A 20,441-nucleotide genomic window follows, 5' to 3' on the forward strand; every position below is an offset into this window, starting at 1 on the left:
GAACAGTAATGTATTAGTACATTATAATGTAACATAGTTGTGAACTAAACACACAAATAGTACTATACAACAAATGCAGTGAGAATGATGACAACAATGGTATTCTCTATTGGCCACACGGGGGCGCCTCAGACCGCATCATGACAATTTATCACCAGCAACTGTAATAAACATTAATTGTGTTCGATGTAGAACCCATCCGTGGTATAACACACACAATCAAACGGCGTTATGTGTCTAGGACACATATATAAGGTAATCTGAACATATTAACCAGCCTGTGTTAATATATCTTACATTATTATGTCGCGCGCGAGAGTAATAATCACAACATGGCGGCCTGTCCAGGCTCACGCCAGGTATAGCAGGAGACTGCGTACTACTTAACAGTGTGTATAAACTTACGTCTCACTCACGCACGATGAACACAATATAACGGTGGGGACAACTACAGATTCAACTCCATTCACTACCGTCACTGCCGTAGAATACGTGCACAGCACTCCGCGTAACTTCACTGACTTTGCTGGCTTCGGGGTCACTCGGGACTACTCGGGTCCTTCCGTTATCGTTCGGCGCCGTGACTGTGGCGTTCCGAACACGGCAGAGCAGGGAAGTTTGCACAAGTTATAAAGCAAAATAGAATGAATTTTTATTCCACCTGCATTCATTAACATCCAACTACAACTCAGCCACGAAACATATGCTCATTTTAACCAAAATGTCACAGCACTAAGGAGCTACTAGAGTGTTGTAAGTCATTTTTTTTGCTTGGTTTTTCTATTGACTCAACATTCAAGATTGTTATTTAATGAGAGTCTGCTATACTAATGAATCTTTGTGCGTACTGCCAGCTGCTGCTGCTCCATTCTCCTCATCGTCGTCGTTGTCAGCTGAACTGGGTCGAGCCACGGCAACGAAAACAGGTATAGTGAAAGTCCACACCTGTTGGATTGAGCCACCATGAATTGCTCTCCAAAATCGAACCATGAATTTAACCGTTCTCTTTGTGTGTTTTCAGTGTTCCGGCCATGTTCTGGCCTTGTTATATAATATTGTGTTTGCATGATGGTGTTCCTACTAACCAATAGGGTTCGTGAATTGATTTCCTCAACGTTGAGGGTAAGTACCCATTTTTTTCTTCTTCATGCATGTTAGACAACATCAGAATTCATATTGCTTCCCCTGCTCAGACTAATACAGGCTAAATATTGTTATAACTGAGTATCAATCCATACACAAGTGTGTTTATGTGTGTATGAATAAACTCTAAAAAATAACTAACACAAACTAGGGGTAGTATAAGCATGAGGGCAAAAGAACAACAACAACAACAGCAAATCAACAAATCAATCATCAACAATAACGAATCGATCTCTATATATTAACAACTAACCTAACTCCATAATATTAAAAACAAACCAACAAAAACAGTGAGGGACTTTAGAAAAACAAAAGCACACCATCACACTCAAATGAAAATTATGACTCAGGGTCACAACAGTACCCCTTGAATTTGTAAGACTTAGCAGGTGAAGTAATGAGTATATATACAAGTATACGTATGAGTGATATTTGCGTGATTTCTGCCTTTAGCCAGACAAATTGTGTCACTTTTGTAACTGACATTTAAATGACTCCTTAAGTGCCTTCCTTCACTGTCAAGACCACCTGCTGACACTAAAGGGAAAGAAGACAAGACGCTAGTGGATGGTATTTGCTCTTGAATTTGTGCCTCCATCTTCAATGCTGTAATCCGTCAATCTATTACAAGTTGTACTTAAATGTTACAATTTGTCCTTTTATTACACAGTCTAAAATAAAAAGAATAAAAAGCACAAATGTTATGACATCTCACTAATCTTTTTCATTTTCCACCCTTGTTCTAACAGCTGGTCCTTCTGTTGTTGTGCCCCGACTGACACTCAGACCAACCGCTCATACTACACCTGAGCCGCCACCCAGTAAGATGTTACTAGTACTACTCTTAACTACTCTGGAGATGTTACTCTACCACCACATTGTGTCCAATAAAAATGATTGCATCTCACTTACTACTTTTTTTTTGTCTTTGGTTCTCCTTGCCACAGCCGAGCCCCCTGCCTTGGCTTCCCCACTGGCACAGATAGCAGATGAGGACATAAACAGTTGGAGCTGCTCGCATCATCAGAAGACTTGGATGAGGACAGAACTCCAGTCTCTGGGACTGTGGCCTGGGTTCCAACATATGCTCAAGCCAGGGCCCGCGCTTTCACTATGGCGTCTCCCCCCACAGCCTGAACTCATGGACACGGCGTCAACTCTCCAGTCCCGCAACCTCTTCCAGCTCCATCCGTTTTTTATCTGGAAACCTGAGAGCGGCATAATGGTGAGGCTGAGGGATAATTATGTACTCCCTTGCCTTCACGGTTGTCCAAAGCCAGACGTTGTCTCAGCCGGTGTGGGAAGGCCTCGAGTGATTGTCGGCACCAACAGACAATACTACATCTTTGCTTCGCGACTTTGCTGCAAGATGTGTAAGCGGATGTGATTTGCCGACAGTCCTCGGTGGCTGGACAAACTGCCAAAGCGCTTCACAAACATTGTGCCAGCATTCCTGACTTACAAGAAGGCCTTTTGTAAGTCTGTGCTTCATGAGCTGAGGCGCACTGGCAGGTCTGTTCTGACATGGCAAAGCAGGTGAAAAAACTGCTGCATCTCAAGTATGAACGAGCTCGACTGGCATACCTCTGCAGCATTCAGAACACCTGGGACGCCGAGGGTGGGGTTTGTGGGAAGGAAGACGCGCCACTGTCTTTTGGAGCCTATGATGACACGGATGGATGGTGTGGAGTCTCTGTCTCTGCCTCCTACTTATCAGACTGCCTCACTGATGAGTGCAAGCTCCTGCAGCGCACTTCTGGACAGGTCTTACGCTCTGACCACACCAGGAAGGATGACTCACTGGTTCCTGTGTCCCCCCCCCCGGCCCGACACCATCCGCAAACCTGACCCCGTCAACTCCTGCACCTGTGGCCCAGCTCCCCCAGCTTCAACCTGCTGAGAGCCATAATGTACAGCCGATGTCCAAAGGAAGCACGGGACATCCAGCTATAAAGGGTAAGTCAGTACCAGTTTCGAGCAACATTTCAAATGCCACTGTAAATGACTTTATGTACTTACCGACATCAGCTGAATAAACATGGGTAAAATAATAATGTTCTTAAAATGCTTTTCTTTGTTCCAGAAACCTCACCTCTGCCACTGGAGACACGGAAGCCGTGGCAAACTGGGGGAAGTGAGACTGTCCATGTCCCCGTTGTGGTGCTGCCACCAGCCACTGTCAATCCAGTCGATCCGGACCATGTGCCACCTGAAAAGCCATTGGCAGAGGACAAAGTACAGAAAATGTTACAGGACATATTGCAGCAGCAGCAGCAGTTTCAGCAACAGCTACAACAGGTACAGCTGCCGCGGCAGGAGCAGCAAGAAAAGCCACGGCAGACCAAAACATGTCGTGCGTGTGGGCAGCCGATGTCACGCCACCAAAATGATGGATCGTCGATCCATCATTTTTATCAACAAGGTCCTACACGCTACCACTACTGCTCCACAAAGGTCTTCCAGAGGTACTCTGCAGAGGGCCTGACAGACTCCAGGATGCCCTTTGAAGCGTTTGCTCAGACCGCATTCTTTCGGCGTGAGCTGCAGCTGACGAAGGGCAGAGTGGAGGAAAAGGCTGCCAAGAGGAGGAAACTGATGGAACCTGTGGCTCCTCAAACGCAGGGTAGAATGTGCCGCTTCTGCCATACGGCGCTGAAGCAGAGCCCCCACAGCAAACATATCCACACGGGGTTTCCTGGAGTGGCAGGTAAGTACATTTACTGCCCTCTGAAAGTCCTTAACCTCTACAGACCACAAGGTATGCTGAAAGAAATGACATGGAGGGAATTCCAGGCCTCACCCTTTTATGCCATGGAAAAGGAGAGGTGGACAGTGGAGAGAAAAAAATAGAACATGTTGGATGTAATCCTCTCACCATAACCCTAACCACAAACACAAGGAACAGATTTACAGACTTACATGTTCTGTACAGGTGGACTCTGTCATTGGTTGTGGGGAAGGAGTGTGTCAATTGTGTTGTGTGCTTGTGTTGTGTGCACAATGTTGTTATGTTTCATTTTTGAAGGATAAAAAAAAAGATTAAACTTGGACTTGAGTCTTATTTGTCCACAAAGAAATTCTAATCCAAATGTTCTGCTTATTTCTAATCTGAATAACAGGTCAAACTGGTAATTAATAATTTTTTTGGATGCAGCAGAATATCAGTCTTGATTTAAAAAATATGATTTTTGCTGTTTAATATTACATACTATACTTTAACAGTCTCTAATCCATGGTGCGAACTAGGGGGAAGCCAGGGGGGTCTCAGCCCCCCTTGATGAGACATGAGCTCCCCTGGAAACAGGATTTGTGAGATTTGGGGGGGGGGTCTCTAAAATATTGGCAAAATATAGTTTTTTGATTGATTTGATGCATGAGTGGAGGTTGGAGTCGATATGTGGCGATATGTGCTGACATCTCAGAGATATCAGCACGATATCTGATTAGTATGAAGTATCATCTGATAATTATGGGATATTATGCGGAAACTGGCTTCCATAAATAACATAAGTTCAAAAAGTTCGACAACGAAAGATTCTCACTCACTGAAACATGCAGGCGTCCTGACTTTAACTATGAAAACGGGGAAACAGCGCCCCCCAAATCCCGTTAGTGTCCAACAATATATTCCATCCACAGTGTTAAGAAACTACCATAAAGAATGACTAGAAAATCTAGAATCTTAACAATACGTGTGAAAAATAGTGATTCCTCTTGCAGCACTAGCCATCCAAAATTGTGTTGTGGTTAAAAAAGTTTACTGCAATACTGAACTACGCACCTCCTCGTTAGTATAGTGGTGAGTATCCCCGCCTGTCACGCGGGAGACCGGGGTTCAATTCCCCGACGGGGAGATACATTTAGCCATTTTTTTTTCCATGTGGACTAACAAGGGTCACTTTAGACTTGGATTAGTATTATTATTGAAAGCTATCTTCTTCTTGTCAATAGGTTTGGACAGGACGTTATTGTAGCCGAAGCCAGGGCTCTTATTTTGAAGGCCAGAGTAAAAGGGAAAGTGAGGACTGAAAGGAAAATAAATCTAACTTATATGTAAATAAATAAACGAATACTGTGAATAGTAGCACACAATAGTTGTTTTTTTCCAACAAAAGTAAGTATATAAGTAAAGAGACGTTTTAATGACGGACTTCAGTTTACTGTTAAGCCAAGCGGGAAACAGCGCCCCCAAAAACCTACTTGTGGTCAAAAATATATTACAGCTGTAGTGGTTTAGCACTACCATGGAGAATGAATGGGAAACGTTTTAGGGCCGTTTAGCCAAATAACTCTGGGGCCCAGGCCTAAAGAAAAGTTTGAGTAAATTTCACAATAGGACTGCTTGGTTTGGGCCGTTTAAGTAGAATTAATATAAAGGAGAGAATATGGGCTCACTTCACATTAAGAAGCGGCTGATTTGACCACGGAAAACCAAGTGACTGGCTTAACCGCAATCAGTAGCTTATACAAGACAGCTACTCCACCTGCTGGTTTTCTTATCCTTTTATTTATTAATACACCTTTGTTTATTTATTTATTTTTTTACATTCGGTAAAGTTCTTGGTATTCCTATCAATTGGCGATCCGTCTAATCGTAGAAGGTGATGCTACGACAGGTTATGTTCGTTAGTTTAACTCAAATATAACGGAGCATCTCATTGGGCAAATTGATTGGTCACGTGGCTGGAACAACAAGCATTGGTGGTTCAGTGGTAGAATTCTCGCCTGCCAGATACAGGCCGGGCGTGGTTAGCTGCAATGCACTGACAGCCAATCAGACGGCAGCATTTTCATGTATGCTGCTGTCCCCTGATCATTGGTGCTGATCTGGTGCATTAGACATCTAAATCTCAGGATAGAGAGTTTAAAATTGTATCATTCACAGAAGAAACAGAAGTATAAGTAAAGTAGGAAATATTAAACTATAGTAAATATTATGTTAAATATAATATTAAATAATAGTCCAAATCGACTGATATTCTGTTGCACCCAAAAAAAATTATTAATTACCAGTTTCACCTGTTAATTACATTGGAATTAAGCAGAACATTTTAATTAGAATGTCTTTGGTTTGTGGACAAATAAGACTCATAGTTCAAGTTCAAGTTTAACTTTTTATATACTTCAAAAATGAAACATGACAACATTGTGCACACAACACAAGCACACAACACAATGGAGACACTCCTGGATTGTTCATTCAACATGTTCTATTTTTTTCTCTCCGCTGCCCACTTCTTCTTTTCCATGGCATAAAAGGGTGATGCTTGGAATTCCTTCCATGTCATTTCTGTAAGCATACCCTCTGATTTATACATGTTAAAGACCTTTGAAGGGCAGTAAATGTATTTGCCTGCCACTCCAGGAAACCCTGTGTGAATGTGTCTGCCGTGGGGGTTCTGCTTCAGCGTCGTATGGCAGAAGCGGCACATTCGCCCCTGCGTTTGAGGAGCCACAGGTTCCATGAGTTTTCTCCTCTTGGCAGCCTTTTCCTCCACTCTGTCCCTCGTCAGCTGCAGCTCACGCTGAAAGAATGCAGTCTGAGCAAGTGCTTCAAAGGTCATCTTGGGGTCTGTCAGGCCCTCTGCAGAGTATGTCTGGAAGACCTTTGTGGAACAGTAGTGGTAGCGTGTAGGGCCTTGTTGGTAAAAATGATGGACCGATGATCCATCATTTTGGTAGCGTGACACTGGCTGCCCACACGCATGACACGTTTTGGTCTGCCGTGGCTTTTGTTGCTGCTCCTGCTGCTGTAGCTGTTGCTGCTCCTGCCGCTGTAGCTGTTGCTGAATGTCCTGTAGCATTTGCTGTATTTTGTCCTCTGCCAATGGCTTTTCAGGTGGCACACATTTGACATCGACCGGATTGACAGTGGCTGGTGGCAGCACAACAACTGGGACATGGACAGTCTCACTTCCCTCCGTTAAGTCTTGCCACAGCTTCTGTGTCTCCATTAGTTTTTCTGGACTGGTGTTCAGAGAAGAGCTGGTGTTCAGTTGTTTTGCCAGGTGTTTTGTGTACAGTGTAATGTGATGTTTGGTGGTGGGGTGAAGGAGACTATTTGGGTCAGAGGCAGATTGATGGACCATGGCAGCATAGTCCTTGTCCACAAGTTTTACCATCTCTTTCTGCCCATGGTAGGTGTTTAGGAGGCTGTCTATAGCTGCCTTCATTGGTGACGGCCAGCGCTTGTGGTCCAAGACAAAGACTCTTCCACCTGTCTTAATCGGTCCGGTGCGGGCACTCTGTGGGGAGGACCTCAGTGGCAGAGGTGAAGTTTCTGGAACAAAGAAAAGCTTTTTAAGAAAAAGATTGTTTTACCCATATATATTGAGGTGATGTCCATGGCATTTAGAATGTTGGCAGAAACTGGTATTGACTTACCCATTATAGCTGGATGTTCCATGCTTCCTTGGGACATCAGCTGTACATTACGGCTCCCAGCAGGGTGAAGCTGGGGTGGCTGGGCCACAGGTGCAGGAGTGGATGGGGCCAGGTTTACAGATGGTGTCGGGCCAGGGGGTGGAGGCACTGGAACCGGTACATCATCCTTCCCTTTTGACCTGTGTTTGTTCCAGTCTAGGGGAACTGGGCGGCACTCTGGCTCAATGTACTCGAGTCCAAATCTCTCTCCTGTGTCCCTATCAGAGAGGCAAAGTAGAGGGTACTTCTCCTTTCCTGTCACTCTCTTTGAAGCAGAGTTCAGCTCCATTATGAGCAACGGATCAAAAACAGGCGGGAGAGTCACATCTGGCTGCTTCAGGTCCAGAAGCCGCTTGTAGTTCCATCTTGCCACCCCTGTCATGCCCTGAGCCTGGAACAGTTCACAGGACACATGAGTCCCAGTAATCCACTGGGACTGATGGAAATGGTAACCCTCCTGCTGTGAGGTCCCCCTGACAGGAATCCAGATGGGGACTTTCGCACCGTCACCAGGGACGTGGTTCAGCTGCAGAGTCCCCCCATACCTGTACAGGGTTCCCCCAGGGAGCTGGGGGTCACTCAGGCACCCACGCAGAATGTGCACCCTCTGGATACGCCAAGTCTTCAGCATGGTATGTTTGAAGAGAGGTACATTGTTTGGGTCTGTGGTCAGGTGGAAATGTCGAAGAACTTTCTCCACTCTGTTGACTAGTTCTGCTGGCGCTGGGATCAGGGTTCTACAGTGTTCTCTGATATGCTGTTTTGTGGGATTTGGCGGTTGAATTCCACAGAACTGGTAAGCACCTGTCAGTTTCTGTAGGTCCTCCTGATCCACGACAGAGAAGGCAGAGGAGAGGAGTTGGCAGAAGGTGCTGTAGAGGGAATGATGCTCTGAAGTGCACTCCCGAGTAAAGCGCCTCATACAGCGGAACAGGTCCAACTTGACCACAATGTTGCGGTTGTAGTCTGTACGAGACGCACAGGTGTTCTCCAGAGCACCAACTGTGGCCTCGGCAACGATGGACTCTGTCGTCTTCCAGGCATCCCAGTTAAGGCACTCTCCGTGTTGAAGGTCAGGTATTCTGAATGGCGCACAGCAGTCCCTGAACAGGAGGAGGGGATTAGAATAAAAAAAATGTCAAGAAGACGATTTCAATACTGTATTATAGTAGTGTGTATTGTACATGTGTTGTAGTGTAAAAGCTGTAACATAAATGTTATGACCGTGAAAGTGATTTGAACCAGTTTATTAGCTGCAGATATTTCTCACCTGTCTACCCAGTGGTACTTGGCCTTTTCCACCCCAGCATCATCGTACCTCTTCGCTAACCCCTGGTACATAGGCGTAAGCGATTTCTCTGTTTCTGATTGCACCATGACCCAGGAGGCGATCATCCAGTTCTCGTTCATGATGGCATAACTGGACATGGTGCCTGATGACAGGGTCACTTTTCGTGCCACTTTCCTGGTGTGGTCAGAGCGCACGACCTGTCCGAAAGTGCCCTGCAGGAGCTTTGTGATTGCTGGCTGTTGGCGCTGATACTCATCAATGAGGCAGTCAGCTAAGTAGTAGGCAGAGACAGAGACTCCACTCCATCCCCCTGCGTCCTCATAGGTTCCAAAGTCTAGTGGTGGGTCTTCCTTCCTCACCAGGTGACCGAGTGTTCTCTGCCCATAAACCCCAGCCTCAGCGTCCCAGATGTTCACAATGCTGCCAAGATATGCAAGGTGAGCTTGTTCATACTTAAGATGCAGCAGTTCGTTCACCTGGTTAGCCACGTCAGAGGGCGACATACAACATCAGTAATTAAGAGTAGTTAGGAGTAACATCTTACTGTGTGGTTGCTCAGGTGTAGTATGGGGGGTTGGTCTGAGTGTCGGTCGGGGCACAACAGAAGGACCAGCTGTTAGAACAAGGGTGGAAAAAGACAAAGATAAGTGAGGTGTCATAACATTTGTGCTTTTTGTTCTTTTTATTTTAGACTATAATAAGAGGACACATTTAGGGCACAGTAATGGTTGGGAAGAGTTATGAGAATATCTTACTGGGCAGTGGCTCAGGTGTGTGAGGAGCAGAGGAGGTCTCAGAGGATGGGAGGGCTCCGGAAAAGACAAATGTATGGTTCCATTAAGGCCAATAAACTTTTTACTTTATCATCACATACTTACATAATTACCATATTTGTTACCACCGCTGCACAGCCTCGAAGGAACTCATATGGGCAACAGTATAGACATTGTTCATTAAATGAAACTGCATATGTCAGTCAGCCTGTGATACACACCTGGTGCAGAGACAGTCCTCTCTAGCTCTTTGACCATAAACTGCAGCTCAGCAGGAAGGGGCACAGGTGTCTTCACTGTCGGCAAGGCAGCGGGGGCTAGATAGAAAGACAACCAGGTAAGAAAAAGCATTCCACATTAAAATCATTTAAGTACAATGTGAAAGGGTGGTATTGCACCCCCAATTCACACACGGGATGGGACGCCACAAAGTGCAAAAACAGGACACAGCTTCGAGGGTCAAGTGAAAAAAATGGTGCTGGTTTATTGCCAAGTGCGCATGTGCACAAAAAATAATAACAAAAAAACAAATAAAGAAAATACTTGGAAATAACAAAAATCCAACAAGCCCTTCATAGACAAAACAAAACTACCTTGTAGAGGCACAAAAAAGGCAACCTCGCAGCAAGCTCACCTACAGCCATATGGAAGCACACACTCCTACCCCGTCTCCCCACTAGCTTTAAATAAGGCCACCAATCAGCTACTCATTGGGAGAACTCACTCTGATAGGTAACACCTCTCTAAACACAATCATTATAATAGCCATAGACAATATAGTTAACACCATAATATCCTCTCATAATACCTATAAATCCCCATACATATTTCCCCCTTCAAACATACCCTTTAAATACATCATATTAGCAATAATAATGATACAACGAATTATTCACGTCCACTCACCCCCCCCGTCATTAGCAAATACCAATTGTACTGTCCTGGAACAGAATAAGGATCTGCATCCACTGTGGCTCGCGTTTCCACCCGGACCTATTTGCGGACGGACCTGGGAGACCGGCAGTCGACTCGTGAGTGTGGTGTTGCGTTTGATAAACTAGAGAAAGTATTGTTAACTAAATGGAATATGTAACTGAACCAGTGGGTAACTCACTGTGCGCTGTGTTAAGTAAATAAATGCCGTTGCTTGAACCGACGTGTGTTGTGATTGTTTGTAGCCGTTAGCTTCGCTTAATATGTTATATCAAATATGCTACGAAACTCGGCTTGGAAATGCCGCCCGTGGACAACGCTGCCGGCCGGCTCCGGGCTAGATGGTAAGCTCTGGGAAAACGAGCCCCTCGCTTTTCACATACAACTTGTAATGGATTGACTGATTTAGGCATTTAAGATAGAGGCACAAATTCAAGTGCAATTACCATCCACTAGCAGCGTCGGTTGTTTTTCTTTAGTGTCAGCGGGTGGTCTTGACACTGAAGCAGATGTCACTAAAGGAGACATTTAAATGTCAGTGAAAATTGTGTAACAACTTGTCTTGCTAGAGACAGAAATCACTCAAATATCACTTATACATATACTTATTACTTCACCTGCTAAGTCTTACAACAATCAAGGTTTTTTTACCTTGAGTCATTATTTTCACGTGTGATTGTGAGTGTGATTGTGTGCTTTTGTTGTACTGTACACACTTGTGTATGGATTGATATTCAGTTATAACAACATTTAGCCTTTACTAGTTTGAGCAGAGGAAGCAATATGAATTCTTGTTTTACATAACATGCATGAAGAAAAAAAAAAAGGGGGTACTTACCCTCTACGTTGAGGAAATCAATTCATGAACCCTATTTGTTAGTAGGAACACCAGCATGCAGACACAGTATTAGTTGGACATGGCCTGAACATGGCCGGAACACAGAACAAGGCCAGAAGATGGCTGGGACAATAAAAACACACAGAGAACGGTTAAATTCATGGTTCCATTAAATTTTGGAGAGCAATTCATGGTGGCTCAATCCAACAAGCGTAGACTTTCACTGAACCTGTTTGTGTGGCAGGGGATGGTCGCACTTCAGCTGACAATGACGATGATGATGGAGCAGCAGCTGGCAGTGCACACAAAGGTTCATTAGTTTAGCAGACTCTCATTAAATAACAACCTTGAATGTTGAGTAAATGGAAAAATCAAGCACAAAAATGACATACTACACTCTACTAGTTCCTCAGTGCTCAGCATTGCTCTCTCCAGCTCTTCATCGTCATCCATCACTGTGGAACAGACAGAATTAAGAGTGCTGTAAAGACGACATTTTGGTTTACATAAGCATATGTTTTGTGGAGTTGTACTTGGATATAAATGAATGCAGGTAGAACATGTAAAAAAAAAAACATGTAGTGCATACTGAAAAGACCTACTCGTGGCTTGTTCAGGTGCCTTCTGAACTAGTGGAGGGACGGAGGTTGAGTGCTTCATGAGGTACTGCTGCAGCCTGTGCATCTGCGACCCCGGAAAGCACTTGCTCTTCAGGATGAAGGCTGCATAGCCGTCAGCCCTGCTGTCCCACACCTCCCGCCAGGTGCTCTTCGAACGAGCGCCAAAGCCCACCAGCTGCTCATCCTCTGAGGCTGCTTTAGGGGGGGGCTGGTAGCTCACAAGGGATGTGAGGTCGCGAAAGCTGCAGGCATATCTGACAAAGGACAATATGCTGTCCTTGTTGTGTCCCTGGGTCATTGACACTCCTGCAGCCTCTTCTTTTTCCACATGTTGGATGAGGTAGATGGTGTACCCTACATCATTCTCATCAACTGCAGGATGTACTCTCCCAGTACCTCCGTCTTGTCTGAGGCATCCCCTCCCCTCACACGGACAACAGTCAGGGCATTCTCCCTCACAGCGTCCTCCCTCAGAGGTGCAGATTTGTCCTGCAGCGAAGGGTTGTCCTTAAGGAGCTTTGCTGCATCACTTGGTTGCTGAAGGAGGTACCCCCGAGGACCCCTACGGAAGGTCACTGTTTTCCTGCCAGGAAAAATGTTGTCTCTCTGCTGCATGATAGCCTGAGAGAAATCAAACAAATATTAGAGGTATAAAACGTGTATATCTTTTCAAGTTGTAAAAGGTTGAAAGCACTTGATTAGCCTTTAGGTTGAACACCATCATTTGAAGGTGAGGTGTTTACTCTCATTCATTGATCTGGTGAGGTGTGAAACAACTAGGACTTGAACTCGGGGTGTGAAGTCAGCAGTATAGGATGAAAGGAAAAACAACAAAGAGGAAAGAGGGGTGGGGGGACAGCACTTATCATACTGTAGCATGCAGTTTTGTCATGACTTCACCACTTACATATAGTATTTTCTTGACAGTGTTGAATCATTATCATTCAAAAAAAAGACAATTTTCACATTATAAACGATATATGTGCCATGTAAGCATTAATGATAAGTTTGACCGTACAAGTTACGTCTCGCGGACACACACACACACACACACACACACACACACACACACACACACAGACTTAAACGAAAATATTAAAAACATATAGAGTATTTACGCGTGATACCGACACAAAAAACGAAGGTTTCTTACATACATTTCTGAAAAGTTGCGCGTCTCGTACGAGATTCAAGCTGTAAATACGTAAATATCTGCACATTATTGATATAGTCCGTCATCAAAACATCTCTTTACTTATTTACTTACGTTTGTTTGTTGGATAAAACCAAGTATTCTGCGATAAATGTCGTGCGCTTCGGATCTCCAGCCGTCTTTCTCCAGCCTGTCACACTGAATGAAGAAGTGTTTTGCGTGAGGAAGGCGTGTTTACAGTAAGCGGGCGGGCACAACAGCGCCAAAGGTGCGAGTGGCCGGGAGGAACATTACACCCGTAGTGGTTTAGCACTACCATAGAGAATGAATGGGAAACGTTTTAGGGCCGTTTAGCTGAAATTTAGGGCCGTTTAGCTGAAATTTAGGGCCATTTGGCTGAAATTTCCGTCATTGCGCTATCAAGCATTGGTGGTTCAGTGGTAGAATTCTCGCCTGCCACGCGGGAGGCCCGGGTTCGATTCCCGGCCAATGCAACAGTCTTTTTTTTTTTTCCTTAAGTATCTGGCATTTGACATTGACTTAATTTTTTTTTTTCATTCACATTACACATAACTTTTATTCGATAATATAGTTTGGATGTAAGGCTTGTAGAAAGAGCTGCACAGCAGACATATAGATTTATAGGTTTAAACTATAGGTTGAGTTCAAGTTTAAAGCCAGTTGGGAGACGTTTGACTCTCTAAACAGATTCCAGGTGGTCTATCGCTTTAAGAATTGGAAAAAGTGTCAGTGTTTCTGCCAATGCAACGATCTTTATTATTTCTTTCCCATATCTGCCATTTATAATATTTACATTATTACCATCTACATTACACACGTCTTTTATTAGATCATATAGTGTGCATGTAAAGTTTGTAACACGATCCAATGAATAAGTGTTTCTTCTTCTTTGATTTGTGCAATTAGCAAAACATACTATTTACGTAATATCAAGTAATATTTATTGAGTTCTGAGTGTTAGGGGAGCGCTGCTCAGTAGTTAGCGTGAAGCTGATTCACACCATAGTTAACTCACCATGTTTGGAGGTCCCTCTTCCTCTGTGGTCTCTCTGCTAACTTTACCTAACGTTCAGCTAGCAACCTGTGTGTGTGTACAAATACAGATCCACGGTATTAGCAACATGCTAACTCAAAGTTACACACTGTCTGCGTTCATGAATACAAACGGGATAACTGGTGAGTTGTAGACAACGAGGAGACTTGACAATAAACGATAACATGTTGTAAAAACTCACAATAAGGTCTGTGTACAAACAAATAATCTCTCATTTCTCATCATTTACCTCTGTCCAGTGACACTTCCGTAGCGGAAACTTCCCAGCATCCTTAGAGCCACAGATAACTAACGAGTAGCTATCGCCATCTCGTGGACACAGCGCAAACAAACAACCGTAATATCGCAATATCAATGAACACAACCTTTTAAAATTGTATTCATCATGCAGTCGTGTTTGACAGTATATCTGCGTCATTGCGTGGCTCGAGGCGTTTAGAGAAAATTTAAAAGACAAATGTGAAATATTAAGTACTTTTACTGTATTCTCTTGGAGTAATCCAGGGTCAAAGTTCACTTTTTGCAGGATTATCTTCCATTTTTGAAGAGGTATATAAAATACACCGTTTTCAGTAGTATTTATTAGCAATTTAGTTCTACCTCTTGCACTTCATACGCAAGTTATATAACGTATATCTCAGTATACTTTTGGAGTAATCCAGGGTCAAAATTCACAGGGTTAGTACTTCACAAAACGTGTGTATGAAGTACAAGATCATTCAAACTAATAATTATTTTCAAAGAAATAAAACAAGACAAGATAAAATATTATTTTATTCTGTTGCATCGAAGAAATTACCAGTTCAACCTGTTATTCGCATTGGAAATAAGATGAACATCTGTGGTTTGTGGACAAAAAAAGACTCAAAGTTCAAGTTAGAGAAAAGTAGCTTATACAAGACTGTACGTTCGACGCTGCTGCTGTCCTTAAAGCAACCCACCACCATTGCAGCGTGGAATGTGACTATGTATGCTGGTGGAAAGACAGCAGTGATAGCAGAAGAGATGAGGAGGTATGGGATCTCGCTCCTTGGTCTAGGTGAAGCCAGGTGGCTTCAGTCAGGGCAGGCCAGACTGGCGAGTGGAGAGACCCTACTCTACTCACGACATCCAGATGACTCCGCTCCACACACAGAAGGTGTAGCGTTCATGTTGTCCAAAGCAGCACTGAGGGCTCGTGTCTGGTACTGCATTATGGGTTTATGCACCTCCTCGTTAGTATAGTGGTGAGTATCCACGCGGGAGACCGGGGTTCAATTCCCCGACGGGGAGATACATTTAGCATTTTTTTTTTTTTCTTTCTGTCCATGTGGACTAAAAAGAGTCACTTTATATGGAGGACGAAACCTGACTGATGTATAAATAAATACAGAAATAAATAAATAAATACAGAAATGTAGAAATAAATACATACATAAATAAATAAATGCATAAATAAATCAATGACTGTGTCTAAACGGAAACAAACCGATGTTCTGCACGTCTCCGAATCTCGTTTATTATCAGTTAGATTTAATTTCCTTTCAGTCCTCACTTTCCCTTTTACTCTGGCCTTCAAAATAAGAGCCCTGGCTTCGGCTACAACAACGTCCTGTCCAAACCTATTGACAAGAAGAAGATAGCTTTCAATAATAATACTAATCCAAGTGTAAAGTGACCCTTGTTAGTCCAAATGGAAAAATGCTAAATGTATCTCCCCGTCGGGGAATTGAACCCCGGTCTCCCGCGTGACAGGCGGGGATACTCACCACTATACTAACGAGGAGGTGCGTAGTTCAGCATTGCAGTAAACTTTTTTAACCACAACACAATTTTGGATGGCTAGTGCTGCAAGAGGAATCAATATTTTTCACACGTATTGTTAAGATTCTAGATTTTCTAGTCATTCTTTATGGTAGTTTCTTAACACTGTGGATGGAATATATTGTTAGACACTAACGGGATTGGGGGGGGCTTTGTTTCCCCATTTTCATAGTTAAAGTCAGGACGCCTGCATGTTTCAGTGAGTGAGAATCTTTCGTTGTCGAACTTTTTGAACTTATGTTATTTATGGAGCCAGTTTCCGCATAATATCCCATAATTATCAGATGATACCTCATACTAATCAGATATCGTGCTGATATCTCTGAGATGTCAGCACATATCGCCACATATCGACTCCAACCTCCACTCATGCATCAAATCAATCAAAAAACTATATTTTTGTTACTGTTAAAGTATAGTATGTAATATTAAACAGCAAAAAATCATATTTTTTAAATCAAGACTGATATTCTGCTGCATCCAAAAAAATTATTAATTACCTAATAATTAATGTGACCTGTTATTCACATTAGAAATAAGCAGAACATTTGGATAGAATTTCTTTGTGGACAAATAAGACTCAAGTCCAAGTTTAACCTTTTTTTTTTATCCTTCAAAAATGAAACATAACATTGTGCACACAACACAAGCACAAAACACAATTGAGACACTCCTTCCCCACAACCAATGACAGAGTCCACCTGTACAGAACATGTAAGTCTGTAAATCTGTTCCTTGTGTTTGTGGTTAGGGTTATGGTGAGAGGATTACATCCAACATGTTCTATTTTTTTCTCTCCACTGTCCACCTCTCCTTTTCCATGGCATAAAAGGGTGAGGCCTGGAATTCCCTCCATGTCATTTCTTTCAGCATACCTTGTGGTCTGTAGAGGTTAAGGACTTTCAGAGGGCAGTAAATGTACTTACCCGCCACTCCAGGAAACCCCGTGTGGATATGTTTGCTGTGGGGGCTCTGCTTCAGCGCCGTATGGCAGAAGCGGCACATTCTACCCTGCGTTTGAGGAGCCACAGGTTCCATCAGTTTCCTCCTCTTGGCAGCCTTTTCCTCCACTCTGCCCTTCGTCAGCTGCAGCTCACGCCGAAAGAATGCGGTCTGAGCAAACGCTTCAAAGGGCATCCTGGAGTCTGTCAGGCCCTCTGCAGAGTACCTCTGGAAGACCTTTGTGGAGCAGTAGTGGTAGCGTGTAGGGCCTTGTTGGTAAAAATGATGGACCGACGATCCATCATTTTGGTGGCGTGACATCGGCTGCCCACACGCACGACATGTTTTGGTCTGCCGGGGCTTTTCTTGCTGCTCCTGCCGCGGCAGCTGTACCTGTTGTAGCTGTTGCTGAAACTGCTGCTGCTGCTGCAATATGTCCTGTAACATTTTCTGTACTTTGTCCTCTGCCAATGGCTTTTCAGGTGGCACATGGTCCGGATCGACTGGATTGACAGTGGCTGGTGGCAGCACCACAACGGGGACATGGACAGTCTCACTTCCCCCAGTTTGCCACGGCTTCTGTGTCTCCAGTGGCAGAGGTGAGGTTTCTGGAACAAAGAAAAGCATTTAAGAACATTATTATTTTACCCATGTTTATTCAGCTGATGTCGGTAAGTACATAAAGTCATTTACAGTGGCATTTGAAATGTTGCTCGAAACTGGTACTGACTTACCCTTTATAGCTGGATGTCCCGTGCTTCCTTTGGACATCGGCTGTACATTATGGCTCTCAGCAGGTTGAAGCTGGGGGAGCTGGGCCACAGGTGCAGGAGTTGACGGGGTCAGGTTTGCGGATGGTGTCGGGCCAGGGGGGGGAGATACAGGAACCAGTGAGTCATCCTTCCTGGTGTGGTCAGAGCGTAAGACCTGTCCAGAAGTGCGCTGCAGGAGCTTGCACTCATCAGTGAGGCAGTCTGATAAGTAGGAGGCAGAGACAGAGACTCCACACCATCCATCCGCGTCATCATAGGCTCCAAAAGACAGTGGCGCGTCTTCCTTCCCACAAACCCCAGCCTCGGCGTCCCAGGTGTTCTGAATGCTGCAGAGGTATGCCAGTCGAGCTCGTTCATACTTGAGATGCAGCAGTTTGTTCACCTGGTTAGCCATGTCAGAAGGCGACTTGCCAGTGCGCCTCAGCTCATGAAGCACAGACTTACAAAAGGCCTTCTTGTAAGTCAGGAATGCTGGCACAATGTTTGTGAAGCGCTTTGGCAGTTTGTCCAGCCACCGAGGACTGTCGGCAAACCACATCCGCTTACACATCTTGCAGCAAAGTCGCGAAGCAAAGATGTAGTATTGTCTGTTGGTGCCGACAATCACTCGAGGCCTTCCCACACCGGCTGAGACAACGTCTGGCTTTGGACAACCGTGAAGGCAAGGGAGTACATAATTATCCCTCAGCCTCACCATTATGCCGCTCTCAGGTTTCCAGATAAAAAACGGATGGAGCTGGAAGAGGTTGCGGGACTGGAGAGTTGACACCGTGTCCATGAGTTCAGGCTGTGGGGGGAGACGCCATATTGAAAGCGCAGGCCCTGGCTTGAGCATATGTTGGAACCCAGGCCACAGTCCCAGAGACTGGAGTTCTGTCCTCATCCAAATCTTCTGATGATGCGAGCAGCTCCAACTGTTTATGTCCTCATCTGCTGTCTGTGCCAGTGGGGAAGCCAAGGCAGGGGGCTCGGCTGTGGCAAGGAGAACCAAAGACAAAAAAAAAAGTAGTAAGTGAGATGCAATCATTTTTATTGGACACAATGTGGTGGCAGAGTAACATCTCCAGAGTAGTTAAGAGTAGTACTAGTAACATCTTACTGGGTGGCGGCTCAGGTGTAGTATGAGCGGTTGGTCTGAGTGTCAGTCGGGGCACAACAACAGAAGGACCAGCTGTTAGAACAAGGGTGGAAAATGAAAAAGATTAGTGAGATGTCATAACATTTGTGCTTTTTATTGTTTTTATTTTAGACTGTGTAGTAAAAGGACAAATTGTAACATTTAAGTACAACTTGTAATAGATTGACGGATTACAGCATTGAAGATGGAGGCACAAATTCAAGAGCAATTACCATCCACTAGCGTCTTGTCTTCTTTCCCTTTAGTGTCAGCAGGTGGTCTTGACAGTGAAGGAAGGCACTTAAGGAGTCATTTAAATGTCAGTTACAAAAGTGACACAATTTGTCTGGCTAAAGGCAGAAATCACGCAAATATCACTCATACGTATACTTGTATATATACTCATTACTTCACCTGCTAAGTCTTACAAATTCAAGGGGTACTGATGTGACCCTGAGTCATAATTTTCATTTGAGTGTGATGGTGTGCTTTTGTTTTTCTAAAGTCCCTCACTGGTTTGTTTTTAATATTATGGAGTTAGGTTAGTTGTTAATATATAGAGATCGATTCGTTATTGTTGATGATTGATTTGTTGATTTGCTGTTGTTGTTGTTGTTGTTGTTGTTCTTTTGCCCTCATGCTTATACTACCCCTAGTTTGTGTAAGTTATGTTTTAGAGTTTATTCATACACACATAAACACACTTGTGTATGGATTGATACTCAGTTATAACAATATTTAGCCTGTATTAGTCTGAGCAGGGGAAGCAATATGAATTCTGATGTTGTCTAACATGCATGAAGAAGAAAAAAATGGGTACTTACCCTCAACATTGAGGAAATCAATTCACGAACCCTATTGGTTAGTAGGAACACCATCATGCAAACACAATATTATATAACAAGGCCAGAACATGGCCGGAACACTGAAAACACACAAAGAGAACGGTTAAATTCATGGTTCGATTTTGGAGAGCAATTCATGGTGGCTCAATCCAACAGGTGTGGACTTTCACTATACCTGTTTTCGTTGCCGGGGCTCGACCCAGTTCAGCTGACAACGACGACGATGAGGAGAATGGAGCAGCAGCAGCTGGCAGTACGCACAAAGATTCATTAGTATAGCAGACTCTCATTAAATAACAATCTTGAATGTTGAGTCAAGCAAAAAAAATGACTTACAACACTCTAGTAGCTCCTTAGTGCTGTGATATTTTGATTAAAATGAGCATATGTTTCGTGGCTGAGTTGTAGTTGGATGTAAATAAATGCAGGTGGAATAAAAATTCATTCTATTTTGCTTTATAACTGGTATCAAAGCACTGTTGCCTTTAAAGTGCATTATCAAAGCCCCTTTGTTGTATATTAACATTCGTATGTGCCTTTGTAAATCTACTATCATCAGAACCTGTGCGACTTGTCGGTTTTACTGACTAACTGACTAGTCTAACTGCTGTTTAACTGCTGTCTAGCTTCCGCTAACTGTGTGTGTGTGTGTGAAATAAACCTTCAGAAAGACAGTCGAGTGTGCATTTGGACTTTCTGGGTATCTCATAGG

At 43.9% G+C, this 20,441-nt stretch overlaps 3 protein-coding genes and 3 non-coding genes across 14 annotated transcripts; 3 read left to right on the forward strand and 3 right to left on the reverse strand.

Annotated features, from left to right (window-relative positions):
• Window positions 1-358: 358 nt before the first annotated feature.
• LOC131476751 (uncharacterized) lies at window positions 359-4,191 on the forward strand. 5 transcript variants are annotated; one of them, XR_009243146.1, is made up of 6 exons: window positions 359-753; window positions 855-926; window positions 1,022-1,713; window positions 1,893-1,964; window positions 2,091-3,099; window positions 3,227-4,191. XR_009243146.1 is itself a non-coding variant. In XM_058654782.1 (6 exons), exons 5-6 carry the CDS (start codon window positions 3,063-3,065, stop codon window positions 3,991-3,993), a joined length of 804 nt encoding a protein of 267 aa, XP_058510765.1. In that variant the 5' UTR covers window positions 359-753; window positions 855-926; window positions 1,022-1,122; window positions 1,893-1,964; window positions 2,091-3,062; the 3' UTR covers window positions 3,994-4,191. The 5 variants fall into 5 exon arrangements, 2 of the variants coding, with proteins under 2 accessions (XP_058510765.1, XP_058510764.1); XR_009243152.1 differs by having other exon boundaries at window positions 1,092-1,122; window positions 1,647-1,964; XM_058654782.1 differs by having other exon boundaries at window positions 1,022-1,122.
• Window positions 4,192-4,925: 734 nt separating this feature from the next.
• On the forward strand, window positions 4,926-4,997 carry trnad-guc (transfer RNA aspartic acid (anticodon GUC)). The gene has a single exon. It is a non-coding gene; the product is annotated as a tRNA-Asp (tRNA).
• A 1,246-nt stretch (window positions 4,998-6,243) lies between these two features.
• On the reverse strand, window positions 6,244-14,565 carry LOC131451719 (uncharacterized). 4 transcript variants are annotated; one of them, XM_058622322.1, is made up of 14 exons: window positions 14,479-14,565; window positions 14,211-14,276; window positions 13,289-13,372; window positions 12,004-12,642; window positions 11,794-11,856; window positions 11,631-11,693; window positions 11,402-11,524; window positions 11,010-11,078; window positions 9,852-9,947; window positions 9,613-9,666; window positions 9,402-9,470; window positions 8,837-9,277; window positions 7,528-8,669; window positions 6,244-7,423 (listed from the first exon to the last, which is right to left on the reverse strand). In XM_058622322.1, the coding sequence occupies exons 12-14, from the start codon at window positions 8,992-8,994 to the stop codon at window positions 6,354-6,356; spliced, it is 2,370 nt and encodes a 789-aa protein (XP_058478305.1). In that variant the 5' UTR covers window positions 8,995-9,277; window positions 9,402-9,470; window positions 9,613-9,666; window positions 9,852-9,947; window positions 11,010-11,078; window positions 11,402-11,524; window positions 11,631-11,693; window positions 11,794-11,856; window positions 12,004-12,642; window positions 13,289-13,372; window positions 14,211-14,276; window positions 14,479-14,565; the 3' UTR covers window positions 6,244-6,353. The 4 variants fall into 4 exon arrangements, with proteins under 4 accessions (XP_058478305.1, XP_058478308.1, XP_058478304.1 ...); XM_058622325.1 differs by lacking the exon at window positions 9,613-9,666; XM_058622321.1 differs by having other exon boundaries at window positions 9,613-9,947.
• trnag-gcc (transfer RNA glycine (anticodon GCC)) lies at window positions 13,598-13,668 on the forward strand. Its single transcript has one exon. It is a non-coding gene; the product is annotated as a tRNA-Gly (tRNA).
• Window positions 14,566-15,942: 1,377 nt separating the features above from the next.
• Window positions 15,943-16,014, reverse strand: trnad-guc (transfer RNA aspartic acid (anticodon GUC)). The gene has a single exon. It is a non-coding gene; the product is annotated as a tRNA-Asp (tRNA).
• Window positions 16,015-16,639: 625 nt separating this feature from the next.
• LOC131451766 (uncharacterized) lies at window positions 16,640-20,171 on the reverse strand. Of its 2 annotated transcripts, none has more exons than XM_058622326.1 (7): window positions 20,066-20,171; window positions 19,905-19,976; window positions 19,709-19,809; window positions 19,118-19,184; window positions 18,867-18,938; window positions 17,729-18,739; window positions 16,640-17,602 (listed from the first exon to the last, which is right to left on the reverse strand). In XM_058622326.1, exons 3-7 carry the CDS (start codon window positions 19,763-19,765, stop codon window positions 16,836-16,838), a joined length of 1,974 nt encoding a protein of 657 aa, XP_058478309.1. In that variant the 5' UTR covers window positions 19,766-19,809; window positions 19,905-19,976; window positions 20,066-20,171; the 3' UTR covers window positions 16,640-16,835. The 2 variants fall into 2 exon arrangements, with proteins under 2 accessions (XP_058478309.1, XP_058478310.1); XM_058622327.1 differs by having other exon boundaries at window positions 19,709-19,739; window positions 20,066-20,167.
• Between the last annotated feature and the right edge of the window lie 270 nt (window positions 20,172-20,441).

The sequence above is a fragment of the Solea solea genome, chromosome 2, assembly GCF_958295425.1.
Source record: "Solea solea chromosome 2, fSolSol10.1, whole genome shotgun sequence".
NCBI lineage: Eukaryota > Metazoa > Chordata > Actinopteri > Pleuronectiformes > Soleidae > Solea > Solea solea.